The sequence below is a fragment of the Mustelus asterias genome, chromosome 1, assembly GCF_964213995.1.
Source record: "Mustelus asterias chromosome 1, sMusAst1.hap1.1, whole genome shotgun sequence".
In the NCBI taxonomy this organism is placed as follows: domain Eukaryota; kingdom Metazoa; phylum Chordata; class Chondrichthyes; order Carcharhiniformes; family Triakidae; genus Mustelus; species Mustelus asterias.
Genome location: NC_135801.1, coordinates 16,080,854 through 16,106,136, shown reverse-complemented (window position 1 = coordinate 16,106,136; position 25,283 = coordinate 16,080,854). Strand labels below are relative to the sequence as shown.

General features: G+C 43.6%; 1 protein-coding gene across 2 annotated transcripts in view; it reads left to right on the top strand.

Annotated features, from left to right (window-relative positions):
• hpse (heparanase) overlaps positions 1 to 23,612 on the top strand; it is a 46,041-nt gene extending 22,429 nt beyond the window's left edge. For both annotated transcript variants that reach the window (XM_078209919.1, XM_078209912.1), the window contains exons 6-12: positions 537 to 584; positions 2,223 to 2,316; positions 4,132 to 4,238; positions 5,737 to 5,851; positions 11,514 to 11,641; positions 17,206 to 17,352; positions 20,356 to 23,612. In XM_078209919.1, coding sequence (XP_078066045.1) covers positions 537 to 584; positions 2,223 to 2,316; positions 4,132 to 4,238; positions 5,737 to 5,851; positions 11,514 to 11,641; positions 17,206 to 17,352; positions 20,356 to 20,515 — 799 coding nt within the window. In that variant the 3' untranslated portion in view covers positions 20,516 to 23,612. The remainder of the gene's footprint in view (positions 1 to 536; positions 585 to 2,222; positions 2,317 to 4,131; positions 4,239 to 5,736; positions 5,852 to 11,513; positions 11,642 to 17,205; positions 17,353 to 20,355) is intronic.
• Positions 23,613 to 25,283: the final 1,671 nt, after the last annotated feature.

The window sequence follows — 25,283 nt, the reverse complement described above, 5'->3', positions numbered from 1 at the left end:
AATCTCCCACACACACTTAAAAGGAGGCCATGGTGTTGGCTTAGACAGCAATGGACTAAGCCAGTCCTCAATGTCAAGCTGGGGGAAGGGTGAGGGCATAAAGGATAACTTATGTGTCTGTTCCCAGTCCAGCAGTTTGAATTTGAAATAGGAAGACACTCTCTGGGTTTCTTCTTGTTCCAAAATTATTGGGGCGGCCTGGTGGCACAGTGGTTAGCTCTGCTGCCTCACAGCCCCAGGGACCCAGGTTCAATTTCTGGCTTGGGTCACTGTCTGTGTGGAGTTTGCACATTCTCCCCGTGTCTGCGTGGGTTTCCGCCAGGTGCTCCAGTTTCCTCCTATAGTCCAAAAATGTGCGGGTTAGGTGGATTGGCCGTGCTTAATTGCCTCTTAGTGTCAGGAGAACTAGCTAGGTAAATGCAAGGGGCTATGGATCCTGGGTGGGGTCATAGTTGGTGCAGACTCGATGGGCCGAACGGCCTCCTACACTGTCGGACTCTATTTCTAACCAATATTTCCCCTTATTTTCTTCATAGATTTCTTAAAACGGGAGGGAAAGTCCTTGATGCAGTCACCTGGCACCAGTAGGTAACCTTCCTGTGCTTGCAAGAAATTATATATTTCAGCATTGATTGAAATTGTTGGTACAACATGAAGAGTCATTGAGAAAAGCAAGAAGAATTTTTAAATGTAGCCAGTTTGTGCCTTGCAGGATGGGGTGTTCACTCTGGGGCCCTTACTAGACAAAATATTCACTGGATCCGACTGAGGTTTGGACAGTTGCACAGGTTGCGCTGTTCCAGCATTGCCCTTGTCAATCGGGAATACAGCACAAGTCCAGGAGGTGATCTGTGATGTTAGTGCAAGCATTGTTCCACCCTCACATTGACAATTCTGTGAAGTTCTGGGCATTGATCCAAATGGGGAAATGTCCTGAATTTGGAGGGAGTATAAAGTGGGGTAACTAGATTTAATAACTGGGATTAGGCTTCACTGCTTTGAGGAGAGATAATGGGCATTGAAGATATTTGCATGATTTAGAGATGATGGGCGGGATTTTGCGGTCTCAGTTGCCCCGAAACCAAAAATCCCACCCGAGGTCAACGGACCTTTCTTGCTCCGCTGCTTGCCCGCTCCCATTCCCGTGGCCGACGTTACTGAGGTAGTTGCGGTCTTAAAACTGGATTGCAGAAGGACATTCAGTATTATCAATTCATGTTAATGTGAGTTGTAGAACAAAGGAACATAAGACCCGAAGGCTACATGAGAAGTTGAATCCACAGTTTAAAAACCTATAACATCTGACACAGAAGCTTGACAAATATATGTAATAAAAACCAAAAATTTTGGAAAATAGGTCTGACAGCCTCTGTGGAAAGAGAATATAGCCAATGTTTCGAGCCTGGATGACCCTTCGTCACAGCTGACGATTAATATGTGTAATAGTGGACACAGTGACAAATTTTAAAAATAATGGATACACCTTTTGGCTGATAGGGATCTTGAAGGAAATGTGGGAGAAAAAGTGGGAGGTAGACATCTTTTCCCAAAGGTAGGGGAGTCTAAAACCAGAGGGCATAGGCTTAAAGTGAGAGGGGGGAAATACAAAAGGGTCCAGAGGGGCAATTGTTTCACACAGAGGGTGATGAATGTCTGGAACAAGCTGCTAGAGATAGTAGTAGAAGCAGGTACAATTTTGTCTTTGAAAAAGCATTTAGGCAGTTATATGGGTATAGAGGGATAAGGGCCAAACGGGGGCAATTGGGACTAGCTTAGTGGTTTTAAAAAAAAAGGCCGGCATGGACAAGTTGGGCTGAAGGGCCTGAGTCCTTGCTATAAATCTCTCTATGATATCTGTGATCCTTTATGACAAAATGGAAAAGATTCTCAATCTGCACTGTTCAATTTTCTGAGGATAAAGGGACATATTTTGGCAGGCGGGTGTGGGGGGGGAGATTAAGAATAGAAGGGAAAGAGGTGGTGTTTAAGTATGTCTAATGTGCGCCATGGTTTCCAGGAGCTAAAGAGAAGCTCTGCAAACACAGGCTGCACCCACCATCTTCATTTTCATTCAATTTCCCCTGAATTTGAAGAAATTAAGCCTTGTGAAAAGGCCTAAATCTGCCCCTTTCCGTTCTCGGAGGCAAACATTCATTAAGTTGCATTACTAGTATCCTCTGAAATGCAATGCCATCTCAATGAAATACTCCATCCTTTCCCAGTTATTATGTGAATGGGCGGAATGCATCGCTGAAGGACTTCCTGAGCCCCCAGGTGTTGGACAGCCTTGTGATTAAAATTAACCAAATTTTTGAGGTAAGCAAATGTTCGTGTTCAAAGCTAGTCAAATGTATGAACGATAGTTGAAAGTTTAGGTGGATTGGCCATGCTAAATTTCCCCTCAGTGTCAGGGGACTAGCTAGGGTAAATGCATGGGGTTATGGGATAGGGCTTGGGTGGGATTGTGATCAGTGCAGACTCGATGGGCCGAATGGCCTCCTTCTGCACTGTAGGATTCTATGATTCGAACTCTACCCCCCACCCCCCCCGCCCCCCCGCCACTCCTCCCCCAAATCCTCAACCACCGCCTGATATTTGGTAATAATGGAAAGTTATAACTAAAAATTATAAAATCACCTGCAAAAGATAAATAATTGAAGGAGCGTTTGCAGCAGGGTTTATGTTTCTCTTCCCATTGTCAACTGCTATCCAGCTGCGGAAACCAATTATGTGTGAGCTCTGAAATAAAAACAGGAAATGCTGGAAAAACTCAGCAGGCGTGGCAGCATCGGTAGAGCGAGAAATCAAGTTAATGCTTCAAGTCCGTACGACTCTTCTTCAGAACTATGTTTAAGCTCTACCATCTATAGCATTGGACAGAGGAATTAATCAATTTAAAGTTACAAGTCTTTTTGATCAAATCATTGGATAGGTCCACTTACTCAAGTTGTTCCCTCATTGTGAAATGAGTCCTTTTAAAGTTGTTTATACAGCTTCTGATCTTTGTACCCCACAGGGCACAGTGATTAGCACAGGGACCCGGGTTCAATTTCAGTCTTGGGTGACTGTGTGGAGTTTGCACATTCTCCCCGTGTCTGCATAGGTTTCCTCCAGGTGTTCCAGTTTCTTCCCACAACTAAGATGTAATGCAGGTTGTGTGGGTTTTGCCCCTTAGTGTCCCAAGATATGTAGGTAGATGGATCGGTCATGAGAAATGTATGGGGCTATGGAGATAGGGTGGGGGAGAGGGCCTGGGTAAGTTACTCTGTGAGAGAGTTGGTGCAGACTCGATGGGCTGAATAGCCTCTTCTGTACTGTAGGGATTCTATGAACTTCATATTGAACTTCAGTAGTATGTTCACTGTTCCCTTTGGACCTCTATTCTCTATACATTTTGCAGGTTGTTTACAATACCATATCTAGATAATCAACACTTTATAGCTTCTGTGGCATAATGGGCGGCATTTTACACTCGTGCCAAGGCGGATTCTGAGGCAGGGTGAGGGGAGTTCGTAAAATTGAGTGGATGGATTCTCCTTGGGAACCTGCCTACCCAAACCTAGGCGCAATTTCACACTTGGATTGACAGAATCTTGGGCAAGAAACCTTTCGCCGATGAAGGCACTTAAGTGGCCATTTATCTTGCCAAGCCTCAAATTATAGGCTGGTGGGTAGGGTAGGAAAGTGACAAAACTTTTCCCCATCATGGGCAGGGAGTGGGGATCTCCTCACTCAGAAAGCCCCCACGAGTTGCCATTTCCCCATCCCAACTCTAGGACATTGGAGCTCCAGGTCCCCCTACACTGCAATCACCCCAATCCTAACTCCCCAGGACAATTCTTACCTTCTCGCCCCTGGAACTCCAGGACTTATCTGCAACGGTTCTGGGACTTGGTTCAAGGCAGAGCAGTACCACTTCTGTCCACTGGAGTGTTGTACCTGGCCGGGTTGAAGGTGGGGCTGTTTTCCAATGGCGGATGGAAGTCCCGCTCGTTGCCAATCAAGGCTCAAGTGAATGTTAAATGGGAGGTCGAGACATGGCGTGTCATAGCCGATTTTCTTTTTACGGCTCATCGACTAATGGTATCGATCTACACATTAACGTGGTCTCTTATTCTTCTCTTCCCACAGGTTGCATCTAAAATTGTTCCTGATAAGAAGGTCTGGTTAGGGGAGACCAGTTCAGCTTTTGGAGGGGGTGCTCCGGATCTCTCAGACAAATATGTAGCTGGCTTTATGTGAGTAGGAAACATCTATTATACTGGAGGACTAATTCCTGTTATTTTTAGCACAGGAGTAAACACATTTATTACCATATATTAAGCTGATCTTTCTCTACACCCTAGCTATGACTGTAACACTATATTCTGTGCCCTCTCCTTTCCTTCTCCTCTATGTACTCTATGAACGGTATGTTTTGTCTGTATAGAGTGCAAGAAATGATATTTTTCTCTGTATCCCAGTACATGTGACAATAAATCAAATCAAATCATTTGTATCTGAATCTGAAACCCGATATACATTATAACACCTCCCAGCCTGCTCCAAAACATGGGTTGAGCTCACCCTCAGAAAGTCACCCTGGTGCATCTGCACAGATGTTTCCTCTTCAACTACTCCCTCACTCTTCTCCACGTTTCTTTGTCCTGAGACACTCGCTCTACCCTGAAGCTGAATTCAGGTTCCCTAAACTCAATTGATGTAGGCGCTTGATAGCTTGAGAAACGTTCATCCCATTGGTCTGACTGGATTGCGCCAATTAAACTGGAGGTGAAAGTCTAATTCACTGGGAAATCCTGGGCTCTCAATGCTCGGCCTGTGTCTATTGCACTTACTGGGCCTTAAAACCTTTTTTATTATTAGCTTACCAATATTAGCGTATTACAATTAGTTTATCCCTGCAGTTTTGCAAGAATCCTATTTGGAAGCTGCTCAAAAGTAACTCAGATGGCAAACTGCAGCATGCCTCCAAAATGGAGGGCAACACGGTGGCACAGCGGTTAGCACTGCTGCCTCACAGCGCCAGGAAACCAGGTTCAATTCCGGCTTGGGTCACTGTCTGTGCAAAGTTTTCATGTTCTCCTATGTCTGTATGTGTTTCCTCCAGGTGCTCCAGTTTCTTCCCACAGTCTGAAAGACGTGCTAGTTAGGTGGATTGGCTAAATTGTCCCTCAGTGCACCCAAATACGCGCCGGAGTGTGCTGATTAGGGGATTTGCATAGTAACTTCATTGTAGTGTTAAGTCTATTTGTGACACTAATAAATAAACTTTAACTCTCATCACTTAGTGTTTTAATCCAGGAAGCCAGTGGGTAAAGAATTGAGTTAAGCTCGACACACTTTATTTTATTTACACACTATGTTTATTTACAGAGTTATGCATTACGAGCAGGTATCCCCTAACCCAACAACCACCATTTTAGCCTGCGTCTACTTATAGTGGCCCAAGTTCACGAATGTCCTTTAGGGAAGGAAATCGGCCGTCCTTAGCCGGTCTGGCCTACATGTGACTCCAGAGCCACAGCAATGTGGTTGACTCTCAACTGCTCTCTGAACAATGGCAACTAGTGATGGGCAATAAATGCTGGCCAGCCAGCGACGCCCATGTCCCACAAATGAATAAAACAAGTGAACAGTTAGCTATCTGTACACAATTTGGAAATATATATTGGATTTTAAGGACTGCTTTTTGAACGGATCATTTGATCAGCCCATCTCCTCTGCAATGTTTTACAGGTGGTTGGACAAGCTTGGACTATCGGCTAAAATGGGCATTGATGTTGTTATAAGACAGGCTTTGTTCGGCGCAGGGTTTTACCAGCTGGTGGACAGGATGCTTGACCCATTGCCTGTACGTATTGTTTGGTGTTTAAGGAAGTAAGAGATTACTTTTTATAATGCTGAGAATTAAAAAAAACACTTAAGCTAACATTCACTTGGCACGACATTCTAAATCTCCAGAACTATTTTGGGGATTGTTTTTTCTTTTGTCCCTGGATTAACCAATACCTAACTCAAAGAATCTTGGACTGATAGAGCAGCCAGTTCTCATTGGTGTAAACTAAAGTAAACCCTAAGTATGCCTAGCTTTCTTTAGTATTATTACCTCTTGCAATGGAACATGACCTTGACACCCAAGTTTGTCATCCTGGATTCAACATTTTCTTGTGCACGGGCTTCTAAACGTTTCAGCTGTTTTGTATATGAAAGAAAAAAAGACTGGACCAAGAGACGTGCTGTGCCATCTATACTGGCACAACAACCAAGGCACGGCTTCAACTCCATGGACTGTTTCTATGATCCGTTGAGGTCCTGAACTAACTGACCTGCTGCCCCTGGCCACTATTGCCGCATGATAACAACAACTTCGGTTGAAGCAAAAAAAAAGTTGTGCATCACTCAGTCAGCTTTAGAGGTGGTTAGCACTGCTGCTTCACAGCTTCAGGGACCTGGGTTCAATTCCCGACTTGGGTCGTTGTCTGTGTGGAGTTTGCATATTCTCCCTGTGTCTGAGTGGGTTTCCTCGGGGTGCTCTGGTTTCCTCCCATAGTAAGAAGTCTAACAACACCAGGTTAAAGTCCAACAGGTTTATTTGGTAGCAAAAGCCACTAGCTTTCGGAACAGGCTGTTCCTTCGTCATCCACCTGACGAAGGAACAGCCTGTTCCGAAAGCTAGTGGCTTTTGCTACCAAATAAACCTGTTGGACTTTAACCTGGTGTTGTTAGACTTCTTACTTGTGTTTACCCCAGTCCAACGCCGGCATCTCCACATCATTCCTCCCATAGTCCAAATATGTGCAGGTTAGGTTGATTGGCCATGCTAAGTTAACCCTTAGTGTCCTGGGATGTGATAGGTTAGAGGGATTAGCAGGATAACTAAGCGGGGATAGGGCCTGGGTGGGATTGTTGTCGGTGCAGACTCGATGGGCCAAATGGCTTCCTTCTGCACTGTAGGGATTCTATGTTTAAATCTCAGTCTTCTTGTTGACAGAGTTACAGCTTCCTACTTTTGGGACCTGGGTTCGAACACGACTCAGATTTGGGATTAAATTTCTTTCTTTTTTGCGAACATGTTCTCTCCGGCATGACTGAAAACTCATATGTTGCCGTCAGGATATAAGACTGGGCAGTTTCATCGTTCAGTGGCCTTTTCACTAGTTGTAAAGACAAATGGCAGGGGGGTGGGGCGGGTGGAATTTGTGTGTTTGAGGCCAACTGTTAGGTGAATTATAGCTATTATAACTTTAATTAGTGTTGTGGGGGGGGGGGGGGGGTGGTTGAGGGGTGCAGAAGAGGGATTCCTGCACGCCACCTCACCTGCTACCACCAGTTATCAAGCCAAACAGTGTTTTACGGTGTGCATGTGTGTGTGATTTGTAATTTCCCCTCTGCCATTGTGGGTGTGATATTCTACTGCAGGTAGGCATTCTTGGGCATTCCCCTGAGTGGTAGGGAATGAAAGCAGGGCTGCCAACTCTCTAGAGTTGCCCTGGAGTCTCCAGGAAGAATGTAATTAATAAATAATAAACCTCCCAGACACTGCAGCGTTGCAATAATTCACAATTATGCAGGAAACATTGCAGGACGGAAAAAAATTGAAAAATTATGAGGTGCCGCCTGCACCCAAATCATCATTTAAGATGGCCTAGTGGTATTATCGCTAGACTATTAATCCAGAAACTCAACTAATGTTCTGGGTACCCGGGTTCAAATCCCGCCACGGCAGAATGATGGAATTTGAATTCAATAAATAATATCTAGAATTCAGAATCTACTGATGACCATGAAACCATTGTCGTAAAAACCCATCTGGTTCATTAATGTCCTTTAGGGAAGGAAATCTGCCGTCCTTACCTGGTCTGGCCGACATGTGACTCCAGAGCCACAGCAATGTGGTTGACTCTCAACTGTCCTCCAAGGGCAACTAGGGATGGGCAATAAATGCTGGCCAGCCAGCGACGCCCATGTCCCACGAATGAATAAATAAAAAATTAGTGGTTTGATACTGAATATCAGTCCAAGCACCTTGTTACACTCCCAAGTAAATGGTGTATATAGCATCTGGAAGTCAGTTATTCCCCTGAAGGAGAGAGACAACTGATCTAGATAAAAACAAATTACTGCGGAAGCTGGAATCTGAAACCAGAAGAGAAAACGCTGGAAAATCTCAGCAGGTCTGGCGGCATCTGTAAGGAGAGGACAGAGCTGACGTTTCGAGTCCAGATGACCCTTTTTCAAAGCTAAAAGGCACAGAAAGTGGAAGATATTTATACTGCAGGGTGAGGGAATGAAAGATGAATCATAGCCATAGAAACCAGGGGAAAAGGCTGTTAATGGCAGTCCACAGAGAGAATAAAGGGTGTGAATGGCCAAACGGCAGAGAAGCTGTAAGATGTGACAGATGAAGATGTTGGGGTTGAGAGGGGGGGCGGGGGGGGTGTGTGGAAATGGGACAGAGGTAGAATGTAGAAAAGGGGAAGCGGGGGGGAGAAAAGGTAAGAGAAGGGGGATGAAGTAAGAGGAAAGAGTGAGGGGGGGGAAGAAAAATGAAGAAAGACAACAAAGAAATAAAAGGTAGAGAACAGTAAAAACAAATAGAATGAATATAACTGATCTAGACCTTGTAACCTGCTCAAAATTGCTATTGTGGGTGGTTCTTCATGATTGATTTGGTAGGGAATGTAATCTGCAATTGCAGCTCATCAAGTTACAAGTACATTCAATATTAAGTGTTTTAACCTGTAATTGTGAGTAACATTCAAGATAGCAATGTGAAGGATTAAGCGAGGAAACATGATATTATGTATTGGTATTTGGTACCTCATGAACTGCTCCTTTTGACAAAATGAGCAACCCCATTGACAAATAGAACACGATCAAAGAATTTGTACTAGTGGAGAAAATTATTTTACTTCATTCTCAAATTCTGAAACAAATCTTGGAATGTGGGTGTCACTGACAACACTGGCACTTATTGCCTATCCCTCGTTCCGCTCCAGAATGGGACGGCCGGGCTTCTTGAGTTGCTGATAGGAGTTTAATGTCTGCATTTGCTGCCAACGCTGAACACGTGCAGTTCTGGATTCCTCCAAGTGACACAGGAAGCCAGATTTCACCTCAAAGAGACAGTCGTTGTCAGTGTGGAGCCTGCAGACAAAACAGTCTCGTACCACTTCACTTCACATGAATTACTGAGTAAATAACTGGAAAGCTCTGTGCTCAGAGATATCATTACACAAGGTCATTCAATTAAGACATTTCTGTCTGAAATCTGCAGAGATTAGAGCAGGCAGGAGAGGGTTATATATGATAAAAGCAAACTACTGTGGATGCTGGAATCTGAAACAAGAACAGAAAATGCTGGAAAATTTCAGCAGGACTGACAGCATCTGTGGAGAGAGAATAGAGCCACCGTTTCGAGTCTGGATGACCCTTCATCAGAGCCAGCTCAGGGCTCTGACAAAGGGTTATCTAGACAAGAAACATTGGCTCTATTCTTTCCCCACAGATGTTGTCAGACCTGCTGAGGGTTATATACGGGTGAATGTGAGGTTAAAACTGTCTCTGATGCCATAGCAGAGAGACATGAGACTGCATCGTCTCTTCCAATAGAGGTTTTCCAGGTAATACCAGACTTTACAAGGTTTCCTGGAACCAATATTTTGTCTGGCTACCTGCCCTAACTCTGGCTCTGTCTCTCAGTCCACTCTTTTTTTGCTCCCATGTAGGATCTAAAGTGGGATCTATTACTGAAAGATAGACATATTTCTATTTAAAGGCTTTCTGACAGGCTGGACACAGAGTGACGTCTGCATGGACCAGTGTACTTGTGCAAACAGTCGTATTGTGTCGGCAGGAGACACAGTGGAGATTCTTAAAATTCATTTTTATTCATTTTTTTACTCCGTTCTTAAAGTTTCAAAGCTAATGCGCAGAGCGAACAGGGCAAGCCCGAATCCATCTCCTTGCTTGGTCCAAAAACCAAATTCAAATTGAATCCAATTCATGGTCCCTACAAGAGAGGCAGACAAGATCCAAGCTGACAAGATAAGGCATTGCACCCACCTTAGGTTTAATTTCAGTCAAAAGGCCAATAAGCAACACAGTGGACTTGGATACACAATTAAGTGGCTTGCTAGGTTGCTTCAGAAGGCAATTCAGAATCAATGCCATTGGTGTGGGACTGGAGTTACATATAAGCCAGATTGGATTAAGGTCAGCGGGTTTCCTTTCTAAAGGATTAATATCATTTAGAAGCAATTAGTGTTTTTTTTAATTAGTCTAGCAGCTTTGTGGTCATTTTTCTGAAACCAGCTTTTTATTTCCCTTTTTTACACTTGAGTTCGTAAATTGCCAGGCTGGGATTTGAAGTGTTATTCAATTCTGGATTACTAGGGTGTATGATTACATAGCAGTTATGTTACTGGCCTAGTAACCTGGAGGCCTAGACTAACGATCAAGAGACATGAGTTCAATTCCCACCCAGCTACTGGAGAATTTTAATTAATTAAATAAAATGTGGAATAACCAAGGGATTATTTGGTTGTTTTTTTTGAAAAGGCATCTAGTCCATTAGTATCCTTCAGGGAAGGAAATCTGCTGGCTTTATCAAGTCTTGAATGTATGCCACTCCATACCCAAGACAAAGTGCTTGGCTCTTAACTGCCCACTGAAATAGCCCAGCAAACCACTTGAAGCTACAAAGGGTTGTGAATGTAGCCCAGTCCATCACGCGAACCAGCCTCCCATCCATTGACTCCGTCTACACTTCCCGCTGCCTTGGAAAAGCAGCCAGCATAATCAAGGACCCCATGCACTCCCGACATTCTCTCTTCCACCTTCTTCTGTCAGGAAAAAGATACAAAGGCCTGGGAACACATACCAACCGACTCAAGAACAGCTTCTTCCTAGCTGCCATCAGACTCTTGAATGGACCTACCATATGTTAAGCTGATCTTTCTCTACACCCTGGACAGGATTTTATGGCCTTGCTCATCCTGAAACTGTAAAATCCCACTCGAGGTCAACGGACCTTTCCATGATCCGCTCCTCGTCCGCTCTGATTCCTGTGGGGACGGGGTGGTAAAATTCCGGCGCCTATCTGTGACTGCAACACTACGTTCTACACCTTCTTTCCTTTTGCCCTACGTACTCTATGAACAGTACGTTTTGTCTGGAGAGCACGCAAGAAACAACACTTTTCACCGTATCCCAATACATATGACAATACATCAAATTGATTGTGTTTAAGAAGATGACCCATCACAACTTTTTCTCAAAGGCAATTGGGAAAGGGCAATAAATGTTGGCCTTACCAGTGATGCTAATATCCTGTGAATGATTGTCCTGTGAAGATGAATTAACCAAAGAAACTGCCAAATCTGCTTGAATCATGTCCTAGCAATGACCGTAGGCTCTTTCAACATTTTACAGTTCAGTATTTGTATTCTAGTTTTTAGAGATTCTTGATTTAAAATGCATGTGCATGATCTTTTGTTTCTGTTTTTGTGCAGGATTATTGGCTTTCTCTCATTTACAAAGAGCTCGTTGGCACCAAGGTGCTGAGGGTATCCGCTGTGCACGGAGATGCTGCCAGCAATGGAACACTGCGTGTGTATATGCATTGTACCAACCTCAATAGGTAAAAGAATCATCCTGAATACTTTTCTCCCCTAATGTCTGCCTGGAGCATTTTATCAGCTTTGACAAAGGGCGATCTGGACTCGAAATGTCAGCTCTTTTCTCTCCTTGCAGATGCTGCCAGACCTGCTGAGATTTTCCAGCATTTTCTCTTTTGGTTTCAGATTCCAGCATCCAGCAGTAATTTGCTTTTATGGAGCATTTTGTGAATTTGGTTGGGATGTATTTTAATTGCACTAACTGGTTGCTGCAGTTACCACGGAGTTATGAAAGAAGATCCCAGATTAATGACAGGGTTTCATTTAAGTTTAAAAGTTTATTTATTAATGTCACAAGTAGGCGGCATTAACACTGCAATGAAGTTACTGCGAAAATCCCTAGTCGCCACAGTCTGGCGCCTGTTTGGGCAGAATCATAGAATCCTACAGTGCAGAAGAAGGCCTTTCATCCCATCAAGTTTGCACTGACCACAATCCCACCCAGGCCCTATCCCCATAACCCCATGCTTTTACCCTAGCTAGTCCCCCTAACACTAAGGGGCAATTTAGCATGGCCAATTCACCTAACCCGCACATCTTTGGACTGTGGGAGAAAACCAGAGCACCCGGAGGAAACCCACGCAAACATGGGGAGAACGTGCAAACTCCACATAGACAGTGACTCAAGCTGGGAATCGAACCCGGGTCCTTGGCGCTGTGAGGCAGCAATGCTAACCTCTGTGCCACCGTGCCACCATAACTCATTTATCGATAAGAACATCTACCTTATCCCATACCTGTAAGAAGAAAGAAAGAATTTGCATTTCTATAGCACCATTCACAAACTCCAGGTGACCCAAAGCACCTTCCAGATAACCCAAAGCACCTTCCAGATAATTAAGTTCTTTGGAATAAAAGCAAAATAACAGCAGATGCTGGAATCTGAAACAAAAACAGAAAATGCAGGAAAAACTCAAGTTTGGCAGCATCTGTGGAGAGAGTACTCAAAAGTGTAGTCACTTGTTGTAATGTATGAAACACAGCAGCCAATGTTCACGATCATGATAACCATGATCAGATAAGCTGCTGTTTAGTGAGATTGATTGTGGGGAAAAATATTGCGCAGGACATTGAGAAAAACTCCGCTGCTCTTTATTTACATGGGTAAGATGGGTATAGAGGGATATGGGCCAAAGCGGGCAATTGGGACTAGTTTAGTGGTTTAAAAAAAAGGAAGGCATGGACAAGTTGGGCCGAAGGACCTGTTTCCATGCTGTAAACCTCTATGACTCTTACTCAAAATGGTGTCATGGGATGTTTTGTGCTACCTGAGATGGAAAAGTAGTGACCTACTGCTGTGTAATTTGCAAATGTTATGTTTTTTTTCAATTGTTTTCAACATGTACTTTAAAATTAATGCACTCTTTTCATAAAGACTTCAGCGAAGAGTTAACCTGAAGATCATACACGCAGGTTCTATTAAAACAAACTACTCCATGGAAACTGAGAGTCATCTGAACATAGTGAGGCAGTTTTATAATGCATACCTCATTAGAGAGCATGTGAATTACTGGTATTTGACTGCTAAGTAGCAAATTACAAATATTTGGTTATCCCACTTCAAAAACCTTTTCTTGCTGATGAAGAAAACATGGATTTATCAGTCCAATTTCTATGATGTCTGACTCATGACTCATTCCAGATGAGATCATTGTTGATTAGATACTTGGTGGCAGCCATTTTGCACGCAACACACTACCCCTCCCCACCTAATCTGTTCTCGATGATGGGGGCTAAGGGCAGAATATTGGTCAAGACACCATTAGAACTAGGTGGTCCTTCTTAGATTGGGCCTTGCATTTTTTAACATCAACCTGAATGAAAAAGACAGACTTGTAGTACCTTTCATGACCTCCAAACATCCAAAGACTCTTTAAATACAGTGAAGGACTGTTAAACTATAACTACCGTATTAAAGTAGCATGTTTGTGGAGCCCCAGGAAAAATCAAGATCTGCCCAGACTTGTTTTACTGTTAGATTTGAAATTCAATGGTCAAATTTATAAAGGGGTCCTTGTGGGTATAAATAGGGGAATTTAAAACCTGTCTATCATTCTTGTGTGTAGGAACTCCACTGTTCATAGATCATAGATACCCTACAGTGCAGAAAGAGGCCATTTGGCCCATCGAGTCTGCACCGACCACAATCCCACCGACCACAATCCTACCCCCATATCCCTACATATTGACTCACTAATCCCTCTAGCCTACACATCTCAGGGTACTAAGGGGCAATTTTTAGCATGGCTAATCAACCTAACCCGCACATCTTTGGACTGTGGGAGGAAACCGGAGCACCCAGAGGAAACCCACGCAGACACAAGGAGAATGTGCAAACTCCACACAGACAGTGACCCAAGCCGGGAATCGAACCCAGGTCCCTGGAGCTGTGAAGCAGCAGTGCTAACCACTGTGCTGCCATGCCGCCCAAATTTAGCATGGATTATGTCACGGCACGATGGCACAGTAGTTAGCACTGCTGCACCACAGTGCCAGGGACCCGGGTTCAATTCCTGTCTCGGGTCACTGTCTGTGTGGAGTTTGCACATTCTCCGCGTGTCTGCGTGGGTTTCCTTTGGGTGCTCCGGTTTCCTCCCACATTCCAAAGATATGTGGGTTAGGTTGATTGGCCATGCTAAATTGCCCCATAGCGTCAGGGGGATTAGCAGGGTAATTATGTGGGGTTACGGGGATAGGGCCTAGGTGAGATTGTTGTTGGTGCAGGTGGGATGGGCCGAATGGCCTCCTTCTGCACTGTAGGGATTCTATGATTCTTTGATCATTTATCGATGACTAAGTAATTTAGATGTCCCTTTTAGTTTTACCTGCTAAGTAACATGGATTGTAATAAACCAGAAAAACTTCAGGGTGAAATTTCACATGACGTCATTTGGAAGGTTTATCAGAAATTATCCTCTCCATCCAAGACGGAACAAGTTGGGGGGAGAGGATAGTTATAGATAAACCTTCCTGAGATTTTTCTGGAATATAACTGGATTGTTGCAATCCAAATTAGGTACAACCATGTCCCCATCTACCGACCCTTGATTCACTGTTCCCTCCTTCCCCACCCATTCGTCTAACAATTCCCTGTTGTTCTCTCTGACCCTATTGATGACGAGGGCTGGCCCTTTAATCCTGCTAATTTGCCCACGAGGCATCAAAACCCAGTTTATTATTCGGATGATGCAGGGTTAGAGGGCAGGACACCCAGGTCTAATTGAGTCCAACCTTAATGCTTTTTATTATGCTTCAATTTTATATCGTTCCAGCTTTTTATTTCAGTTTTGTGTTTGTATATGTTTTAACTTGCAAAACTTCAGGGCTCCACCGTTCCAAATGAGGTAGTGGTTGGCACAGTGGTCAGCACTGCTGCCTCACAGTGCCAGGGACTTGAGTTCGATTCCCGGCTTGGGTCACTGTCTGTGTGGAGTTTGCACGTTCTCCCCATATCTGCGTGCGTTTCCTCCGGGTGCTCCAGTTTCCTCCCACAATCTGAAAGACGTGCTGGTTAGACGCATTGGTCACGCTACATTCTCCCTCAGTGTACCCGACCAGGCGCCACGGTGTGGTGACTAGGGGATTCTCACAGTAACTTCATTGCAGTGTTAGTGTAAACCTACTTGTGACCCTAATAAATAAACTTAAACTAGTGGAAGATGCAAAATTGAGGTATTATGATACCACCACTGGCAGGAGGGCGTAATTACAGAGTGACATTTTCTTTACATCAGCAGTTTACGTTATAAATTCCTATATGTATATTTATAATGGGGAAGGGGGGGAGCTGGCAATATATAACAGGAAACATGTGCCAGTGCACATTTTTTTTAAAATGCTACCCCTTAAATTATTCTTTGAATTTAAATGTTACCCGTTTATATAAATGAGTTAATGTTTCCATTAAAAGACAGGAACATGCAAAGCAATTCTACAATAACATCATTCAGTCATTGTCAAGCTTCAATACTGTGTGTTTCTGTTAGTTGTGAGATAAGAAACCGGTGCACTAGTTACAGATGGACAGTTTAATTCCAAGGTATAAATCTGGAAACATGGACAGCAATCCTTCCAATTATTAATTTGTTTTGCATTTTTTTTCATTCTGAAGGGTGAGATTAAATTGTCTCGTTCTTAAATTCAGATGGATTATGCTGGGACCAAAGTCAGAGCAGCCTGACAATATCTTGCCTTTCTTAATTTTCTGTTTTCCAGAAAGATTGCAAATAAAACCCTCTGAAGGAAACCTGCAATTGTTTCGCTGGAGGAAGTCCATGGTCAACTCTCCTACCTAGTCGCCAATTGTGGCCCTTAATTAATGTCCCCTAAAGGGCCTCATCCCATCTCCACTGGTTTATACCCAGTGGCAGGTTGGGGGGGCTCATTATTTGAGAAGCCCAAAGTAAATCCTGTTGGAGTTGCTTACAGGCTTCCGGCGTCCCTCGTTACAAGGCGGCACGGTAGCACAGTGGTTAGCACTGCTGCTTCACAGCTCCAGGGACCTGGGTTCGATTCCCGGCTTGGGTCACTGTCTGTGTGGAGTTTGCACATTCTCCTCGTGTCTGCATGGGTTTCCTCCGGGTGCTCCGGTTTCCTCCCACAGTCCAAAGATGTGCGGGTTAGGTTGATTGCCATGCTAAAATTGCCCCTTAGTGTCTTGGGATGCGTAGATTAGAGGGATTAGCGGGTAAAATATGTAGGGATATGGGGGTAGGACCTGGGTGGGATTGTGGTCGGTGCAGGGACTCGATGGGCCGAATGGCCTCTTTCTGTACTGTAGGGTTTCTATGATTTCTATGAAGGCACTCAATGCCAAATCGAGGGACTCGGCTTTAGAAAAGGGTGACAGGTGAGAGCAATGTTTGTGGTGGCACAGTGATCAGTATTGTTGCCTCACAGCGCCATGGAACCTGAGTTCTGTTCCCAGCTTGGGTCTGTGTGGAGTCTGCACGTTCTCCCCGTGTCTGCGTGGGTTTCCTCCCACAGTCCGAAAGACGTACTGGTTAGGTGCATTGGCCATGTTGAATTCTCCCTCGGTGTACCCGAACAGGCGCCAGAGTGTGGCAACTAGGGGATTTTCACGGTAACTTCATTGCAGTGTTAATGTTAGCCGACTTGTGACACCAATAAATAAACCAATTAAAAAGACGAACTTTATGCCAACTCCCCTGTGACTCTGTCCCACCACTACTTACCTGTACCAGAGACTTCAGCAATCATGCGCCTCGGGTGGGTGCTTCTGGTCGATAGCTCTCAATGGGTGAGACTTCAGTCCCCGGGGGTAACAAGGGGGCAACACGGGTCTCTCACTGACTCTCCAGCCAGTGGGCTAGACCTTTGCCCTCTCCATTAAATGCCACCCTGTGAGCATCACTGCTGTGTTTCATTGCACAACTCGCAAGCTGGATTGGAACTAAAACATTGCAACCCACTTACTTGCAATGCCAGTGTGCATTTCTGGCTGAGAGGAGCAGCTGAACATTCTGATTGTCAACATTAATACTAATTAATCTTTTTCCACTTTCAGCCAAATCCATCAAAAGGGATCAGTAACGATGTTTGCTTTAAATCTGAGTGATCAGGACAAACACATTCTCCTGTGTTGCAGTCTGTTCAACAAAACTGTTCAGTTCTTGCTCCAACCTGGCGACAGTGAGAGAGGATTATATTCACAGTAAGAAAACCTTAGTTTTTAACGATTTAAATAACTGGATTGTCCAAACTGTAATATTCTGCATTGTGCCAATGTTCCTGTTTTAGGGCGGCACGGTGACACAGTGGTTAGCACTGCTGCCTCACAGCACCAGGGACCTGGGTTCAATTCTGGACTTGGTGACTGCTTGGAGTTTACACATTCTCCCCGTGTCTGCGTGGGCTTCCCCCGGGTGCTCCTGTTTCCTCCCACAGTCCAAAGATGTGTGGGTTAGGTGGATTGGCCATGTTAAATTGACCCTTAGTGTCAGGGGGATTAGCAGAGTAAATACGTGGGGTATGGGCCTGGGGCCTGGTTGAGATTATTGTCGGTGTAGGCTTGATGGGCCAAATGGCCTCCTTCTGTACTGTAGGGATTCTATGAAGTCGCGCTCCACTCTCCCTCTTTCCTTCTCTCTCTCTCTCCCTCTTCCAAGCCACTCAAAGCAGAGTTGAAGAATTAGGCCAAATTTTGGGCCTTTTCTGTGGCAACCATTTTTGCTGCCTGCCTCAAGACTAACGCAACACTCACCATCACATTGTAATCCTATTTCAACCAGGTTTACAAGTGCGGCCACAATTGTCAGCAAAGAAAGAAAGAATGAACTTGCATTTATACAGCATCTTTCACATCCCCAGGACATCCCAAGTGAAATACTTTTGAAGTTTAATTGCAGTAGGGAAACGCAGCAGCAAGTTTGTGCACAGCAAGGTGCCATAAGCAATGCTGAAATAAATGACCAGACTGTATTTTCAAGACTGTTAGTTGAAAGATAAAAATGGCCAGGATACCTGAGAGAACTTCCTTTCTTATTTCAATAGCGGCATTGGGATCTTTCACAACATCTGAACGGGCCGTAAAGTAACCGCCCGACAGTCCTTCTGCACTATACTCTCCACCTAGATTATGTGGAGTGTGGTTTGTAATGATTATTTTTATTCAGAGGTAAGAATTTGACTGAGGGAACCATGCAGAGATTCTAGCTCCTGCAATTGTCTTCTCTGTGTGTGGAGGTTAAAAAAGGAATGCTGTTGTAACTTATAAAATTGATGGTTTCTAATTGTAACCCAGTTAATTAAAAAGCAAGTAAATGTGGGTCCTTGGGTGGGCGTACTTGCAACCAGTATTTTTTTTTGAACCAGCCACCAAAGTCTTATTTTGTTTTGATATATTCATAAAACAAGTCACAGCAAGGACCCAATTGACTGATTTCATAATCACAAGTCTCTGGTCTCTGCCTTAATGTCAGAAGATGCCTGTGTTAGCTGCCAGAGACCACCACTGCCCAGGTCAGAACATGAGAACATAAGAATTAGGAACAGGAGTAGACCATTTAGCCCTTCGAGCCTGCTCTGCCATTCAATAAGATCATGGCTGATCTTTTCGTGGACTCGGCTCCATTTAACCGCCCGCTTGCCATAACCCTTAATTCCTTAACTGTTGAAAAATGTATCTATCCCTGCCTTAAAACATTCAATGAGGTCGTCTCAACTGCTTCACTGGGCAGGGAATTCCACAGATTCACAACCCTTTGGGTGAAGAAGTTCCTACTCAACTCAGGCCTGAACCTGCTCCCCCTTATTTTGAGGCCATGGCCCCTAGTTCTAGTTTCACCCGCCAGTGGAAACAATCTCCCTGCTTCTATCTCGTCTATTCCCTTCTTAATTTTATATGTTTCTATAAGATCTCCCCTCATTCTTCTGAATTCCAATGAATATAGCCCCAGTCTACTCAGTCACTTCTCATAAGCCAACCCTCTCAACTCCTGAATCAACCTAGTGAATCTGCTATTACTATTGCTATTTTTTTATTTGTTCATGGGATGTGGGTGTCGCTGGCTGGGCCAGCATTTATTGCCCATCCCTGAGGGCAGTTGAGAGTCAACCACATTGCTGTGGATCTGAAGTCACATGTAGGCCAGACTGGGTAAGGATGACAGATTTCTTTCCCTAAAAGACATTAGTGAACCAGATGGGTTTTTCCAACAATCGACGATGGTTTCATTGTCATCAGTAGACGCTTTAATTCCAGATTTCTTTTTATTGAGTTCAAATTTCAACATCTGCTGGGATGGGATTTGAACCCGGGTCCCCAGAGCATTACCCTGGGTCTCGGGATTACTAGTCCAGCAACAACACCACTATGCCACTGCCTCCAGATGGAAATCCTGGTCTGGAGTCCCAGCAGAAACACCCACCCCCACACACTTTCTGAGGGCAGAACGTGCCAGAATCTGAGAAAGTGAGAGATGTAGGGGTGATGACTAGGTGAGTGCCAACAGATATGGGAGGAGACTGCAAGCTGATCGCCCAGAAAGATTTATTAAAAGCAGAGGCTAGAGTCTGGCTTAGCAACCTGACAGGATGTTAGGAGAGAGAACAACAGTGTAAGAGTGTCGGGGCTATGGATTCTACTTGAGAGCTCCAGCTATGGATTGGAGGGGAAGGTGACACATTTTTCTACCGAGTGGATTGGTCCATGGGGCAGCATGGTGGCACAGTGGTTAGCACTGCTGCCTCACAGCGCCAGGGACCCGGGTTTGATTCCCACCTTGGGTCACTTCTGTGTGGAGTTTGCATATTCTTCCCGTGTCTGTGTGGGTTTCCTCCGGGTGCTCCAGTTTCCTCCCACAGTCCAAAGATGTGCGGGTTAGGTGGATTGACCATGCTAAATTGCCCCTTAGTGTCAGGGGAAGTAGCTAGGGTAAATGCATGGGGTTATGGGGATAGGGCCTGGGTAGGATTAGGATTGTAGTCGATGCAGACTCGATGGACCGAATGGCCTCCTTCTGCACTGTAGGATTCTATGATTCTATGTGTGGGTGCTACCACTGCCTAGTTACTTTTAATAATTTAGCGTCATTATGCACGTGGTTACTAATGTCTCCATGACTCTGAAAACCCAGCCCAATTTGTCAGAAGGGAGAAAATTGTAATTAACAACTTGTACCGCTTGAGAAATCAGAACTTTTTGTCTTTTTCTTAGGTCTGTTCGACTCAATGGCAAGCTTCTCAAAATGGTGGACAGGAAGACCTTGCCAATCATCAGGGGAAAAGCACTTCAACCAGGGAGTCCAATCATTCTCCCTGCACATTCTTATGCATTCTATGTGGTACAAGATGCCAAGGCCCCTGCTTGCCAGTGAAACAGCTTCAGGGCAATGATACAACCAGCAAGAACTTGTTCTTGCGGATAATTAAATATTTACGGTGCAACTACAAAAGTTCATGGATTTTACAGGGCTTTTTTTTTAAAAGCGGAAAGGACCAAGATTTCTACTCTCAAATATTGACACGATTTGATTATAAAATTCTGGATTGTGTTGATCAGACTGTGTTTTTGTTTTGCGAGGTGAGCGAAAAATGAAAGATTTTCCTGCCAGAATGTGACGAACAATTATGGCTGCTCCTCCCAGGAAGGCTATTTTTTTTAAAAAAAAGAAATAACCCTTGTCTTTTTGATGCGGGAGGTGGTGACAGCTGGGGAAATCTGAGTGATGCAGGTCCGACATCTGCGCCACCCAACTCTGCCTACTTCCTGCAGGTATCCCCAGACAAGCGTTGCGTCTTTAACTTATTTAATTGAAGTTGCCTAATACCCATTTTTGGCAGATAGCCAGACATGACCAATGTTAATATGATCGCTCCCATACTTTGGTGTGGTGGGGTTCAGAATTGGCTCTTGAGACAGTAACAACAAGGACCAATTCCTTCTCCAAATTGAGTGGGTGTTTATATTTTACGAAACTACTTGTCTCTTTATTTTACCAGTGAATTGGATTCCCTTAAGGTCGCTGGGGGCGACCTGATAGAAGTTTATTAAATTATGAGAGGTATAGATAAGGTGAACAGTTGGAAGCTTTTTCCCAGGGCAGAAATGACAATTACAGGGGGGCACAAGTTCAAGGTAAGGGGGGAAAGGTTCAGTGGAGCTGTGCGGGGGAAGTTTTTTACACAGAGGGTGGTGGAGGCCTGGAATGCACTGCCAAGTGAGGTGGTTGAGGCAGTTCCATTAGCCACATTTAAGACTTATCTTGATAGGCATATGAACAGGCATATTTAAATAGATAAATGTGATCAGCGCAGGTTTGTTGGGCCAAAGGGCCTGTTCCTGTGCTGTACTGTTCTTTATTCTTAAGTCTCTTGGTGGTAGTCCCAATGAAGTGTTTGGCGTGGGTGCTATTATTTATTATATTCTGTGCAGTTTATTTTTTAATTTTAATATTTCCAATTCTGTTAACCTTTAACTTACTTTTCCATAAACTTTGAAGGCAATTTTTCAGAGTCCTCGAGTTACAGATCCTTCACTGTCAGCAGTGACTCTGCAAGGCTGCATGTGGGTGACATGGAATGGGTGGGTGTGTGTCAAGATGTCCAATGTGGGCAGCTGCCACTGTGCCTGCCAGCTTTACACACTGCTTCCTCAACATTGGTGCTGTTGCAGTAAGTGGAGAGCAAGGCTATTTGAGATTTATTGTTGTGCAATGAGACAGGGTTAATTGTAGTAAAAGCACTTCTCGGGAAGAGTGACCATAATATGTTAGAATTTTATAGAGTTTGAGAGTGATTTAGTGAAGTCTAAAACTCTGGTCCTGAGTCTGAACAAGCAAGCTATGTAAGAAATGAAGGGGAGTTGACTAATGTAGATTGGGAAGTTAAATTAAAAGATATGACCAGGACAATAGCAAAAATTTAAAGATGTTTTCTTGAGTCAAACTTCACAATGAATATACAATCCCTTGAGGAATAAAATCTCCATGGAAAAAATTATTCAACCAAGGTGAACAAAATAAGTAACCATAAAACTAGAGGACATAGGTTTAAGGTGAGAGGAGAAAGATACAAAAGGGTCCAGAGGGGCAATTGTTTCAATCGGAGGGAGGTATAATTTTGTCTTTTAAAAAGCATTTAGACAGTTGCATGGGTAAGATGGGTATAGAGGGATATAGGTCAAGTGTGGGCAATTGGGACTAGTTTAGGGGTTAAAACTGAGTGGCATGGACAAGTTGGACTGAAGGGCCTGTTTCCATGCTGTAAACCTCTATGACTCTATGGTATAAAAGTAAAGGAAGTGGCTTTTAATGTTATCAAAAAGAATAGTTCGCCTGAGAATTGGGAGTTTTTCATTAAAATTGATAAAGAGAAAATGGGATGAGAAACTAACTAGAGAAAGGATAGAGAGAGAAAATGGGGAGCTACAGGCCAGATAGACTTATAAAACTCGTCAGGAAAATGCTAGGATCTATTATTAGGGACATGATAACTGGGCACTTTGGGAGCCAACACAAACTGACAGGAAATCCTGTTGGACAAATCGATCAGATTTTTCATTAGGGTTGTAACTAAAAGGATGGATAAGTGGAAACCAGTGGATATAGTCAATTTGGATTTTCAAAAAGTATTTGTTGAGGTATTGGACAAAACAAAATTAGGGCTCATGGGAATTGGGATAACGTTTTGGGATAATTGGGGATTGGTTAATATCAGAAAACAGCATTGGAATAAAGGGGTCATTTTCAGGTTAGCAGACTACAATTATTGGGGGATCACAAGAATCCATGCTTATGCTTCAGATATCTACACTCGATATCAATGACTTAGATGAGGGGATGGACTTTGCCTCCAACTTTGCCTGTGATAGAAAGTTAATTGGGGAAAGTAAACTGTGAAAGGGACCTAAAGAGACTGCAAAAAGATTTAGACAGCTTAAAAGAATAGGCAAGATTGTGATAGGTGAAAGGTAAGATGTAGTAATGTGGGAGCCCAAATCTTGTTCGGAGCTTGGAGCCTTCTTATGACATTCCTCAATCAACAATTTTAAATAAACTGTTAATATATTTGACACTATTAAAAATAACAGACAGCAGAATGTTGCACATTGGACATTCACTCTGATGTCATTTCTAAGCTTCTTATTCTGTTTTCAAAAGCAGTGTGTTCAGGTTCTAACTTAATTTCTGGATCAACTGGAGAAAATATTCCCCTATTGCTGGTGATTGCTTGAAGACTCTCCTTGTCACCCATGACTTTTGTAATATAAATTAAATGTAATTGGTCTGATATATTCTCAATACTTTAATGAAGTATCCTTTTGTAATTGGTCATTGTTAATACTGGAGTTTTAAAGGAGTATAATGCAATGTTATGTTGTGAAAAAATACTAAATTTTGGGGAAATTATGTATCACTACATTTGATGTTTAGTCATTTTTTAATATTTCTTTTTGAATAAAAACTATATTGGCCAGTGTCTTTTTAACTGTGTGCTTTTGTTAAAAAATAGATCAAGAATGATTGGATATGCTGGGGCTCTTTTCTCTACAAAACAAATTCTCTACAGAAATCATTTAGGTTATGAAAGGGTTTGATGGGCTACACATGGCGAATATGTTTCCACTTTAATGTTTATTTATTAGTGTCACAAGTAGGCTTACATTAACACTGCAATGAAGTTACTGTGAAAATCCCCTAGTCACCACACTCCGGTGCCTGTTCGGGTACACTGAGGGAGAATTTAGCATGGCCAATGCACATAACCAGCACGTCTTTCAGACTGTGGGTGGAAACCGGAGCACCCGGAGAAAACCCATGCAGACACGGGGAGAAAATGCAGACTCCACACAGACAGTGACCCCAGCTGGGAATCAAATCCGGGTCTCTGGCGCTGGGAGGCAGCAGTGCTGACCACTGTGTCACCATGCCGCCCACTTATGGGCAAAACCATAACTAGTCAGCTACAAATAGAAACTAATCATGAATAAATTTGATAAGAAATTCAAGTGAGAAGCCTCTTCACCCAGAGAGTTATCACAATGTGTAACTCGCTACCATATGGAGAATCTGAGGCCAATAACACAAATTCACTAAGAGGAAGCAAGATGAGCATGAACAAAATACACTAGGGGTTGATAGTTAGATCAGTGGCGAGTAACCTGCGGCCTGAGGGCCACGTGAGTTTTGAGTGCGGCCCATAAAACATTTTGTTGATCATTCCAATGCATTCCACCGGTTGCCACATTCCACTGGTTTCCATTAACATGATTATTTCCCACGGTACGACTGAAGCGAAATGCATGTAAAGCACGGACAAGTGAGGTGTGTGTGCTGATTGCTCACAACACTGACTGAGAGAGCTGTGCGCTCCCTCTATGTCCAAAGTGTAAATATTTATTTTATTCTCACCATTTGAAGTTGATAGTTCTATTAATATATAAATAATTAATCATTTTCTATAACCTGTTATGAAATATGTGGCGTGTATTAAATGTATTTAATCTTATTCATGGGGTCATGGTTAGTGAACAAGCCCGATTTCAATCTTACGGCCCACTGAGATGAAGGAAGACCACTCATGCGGCCCACTCACCAACTTAGCTTGCCCTTCACTGAGTTAGATGAAGAGAGGTGGGAGGGGGCTGGTTTGTGCAGCATATACACCAGCATTGACTAGTTGGTCTTAATGACTTGATGGGGCTGTCTGGGTGAGGGGGATGCAGTCAGTGTGAGATTGGGAGTGTGGAGTGATGGGGCTGTCTGGGTGAGGGGGATACAGTCAGTGTGAGATTGGGAGTGTGGAGTGATGGGGCTGTCTGGGTGAGGGGGATACAGTCAGTATGAGATTGGGAGTTGCCTTTCTTCTGCAGACTCTATGTAAGTCTATCTAACCTCTGGCTTTGGCCTGTATTTCTGCCAGTCGTCATAATTTTGTGATAACTTGAAAATAAGACTGGGTAGCATTCTGCTAAATGAATTATAACATTGTTCCAAATAATTGATTTTCTCCAGATTTGTCATTTTTGTATTGTGTAATCTGATTTGGAAATTACATTCTGAAAATCGTATACTTGCTCAAATTTACATCTCTAAATATGGCCCAGGTTCCAGTTGAGCAATTTGTCAATAAGAAGCTAGACAC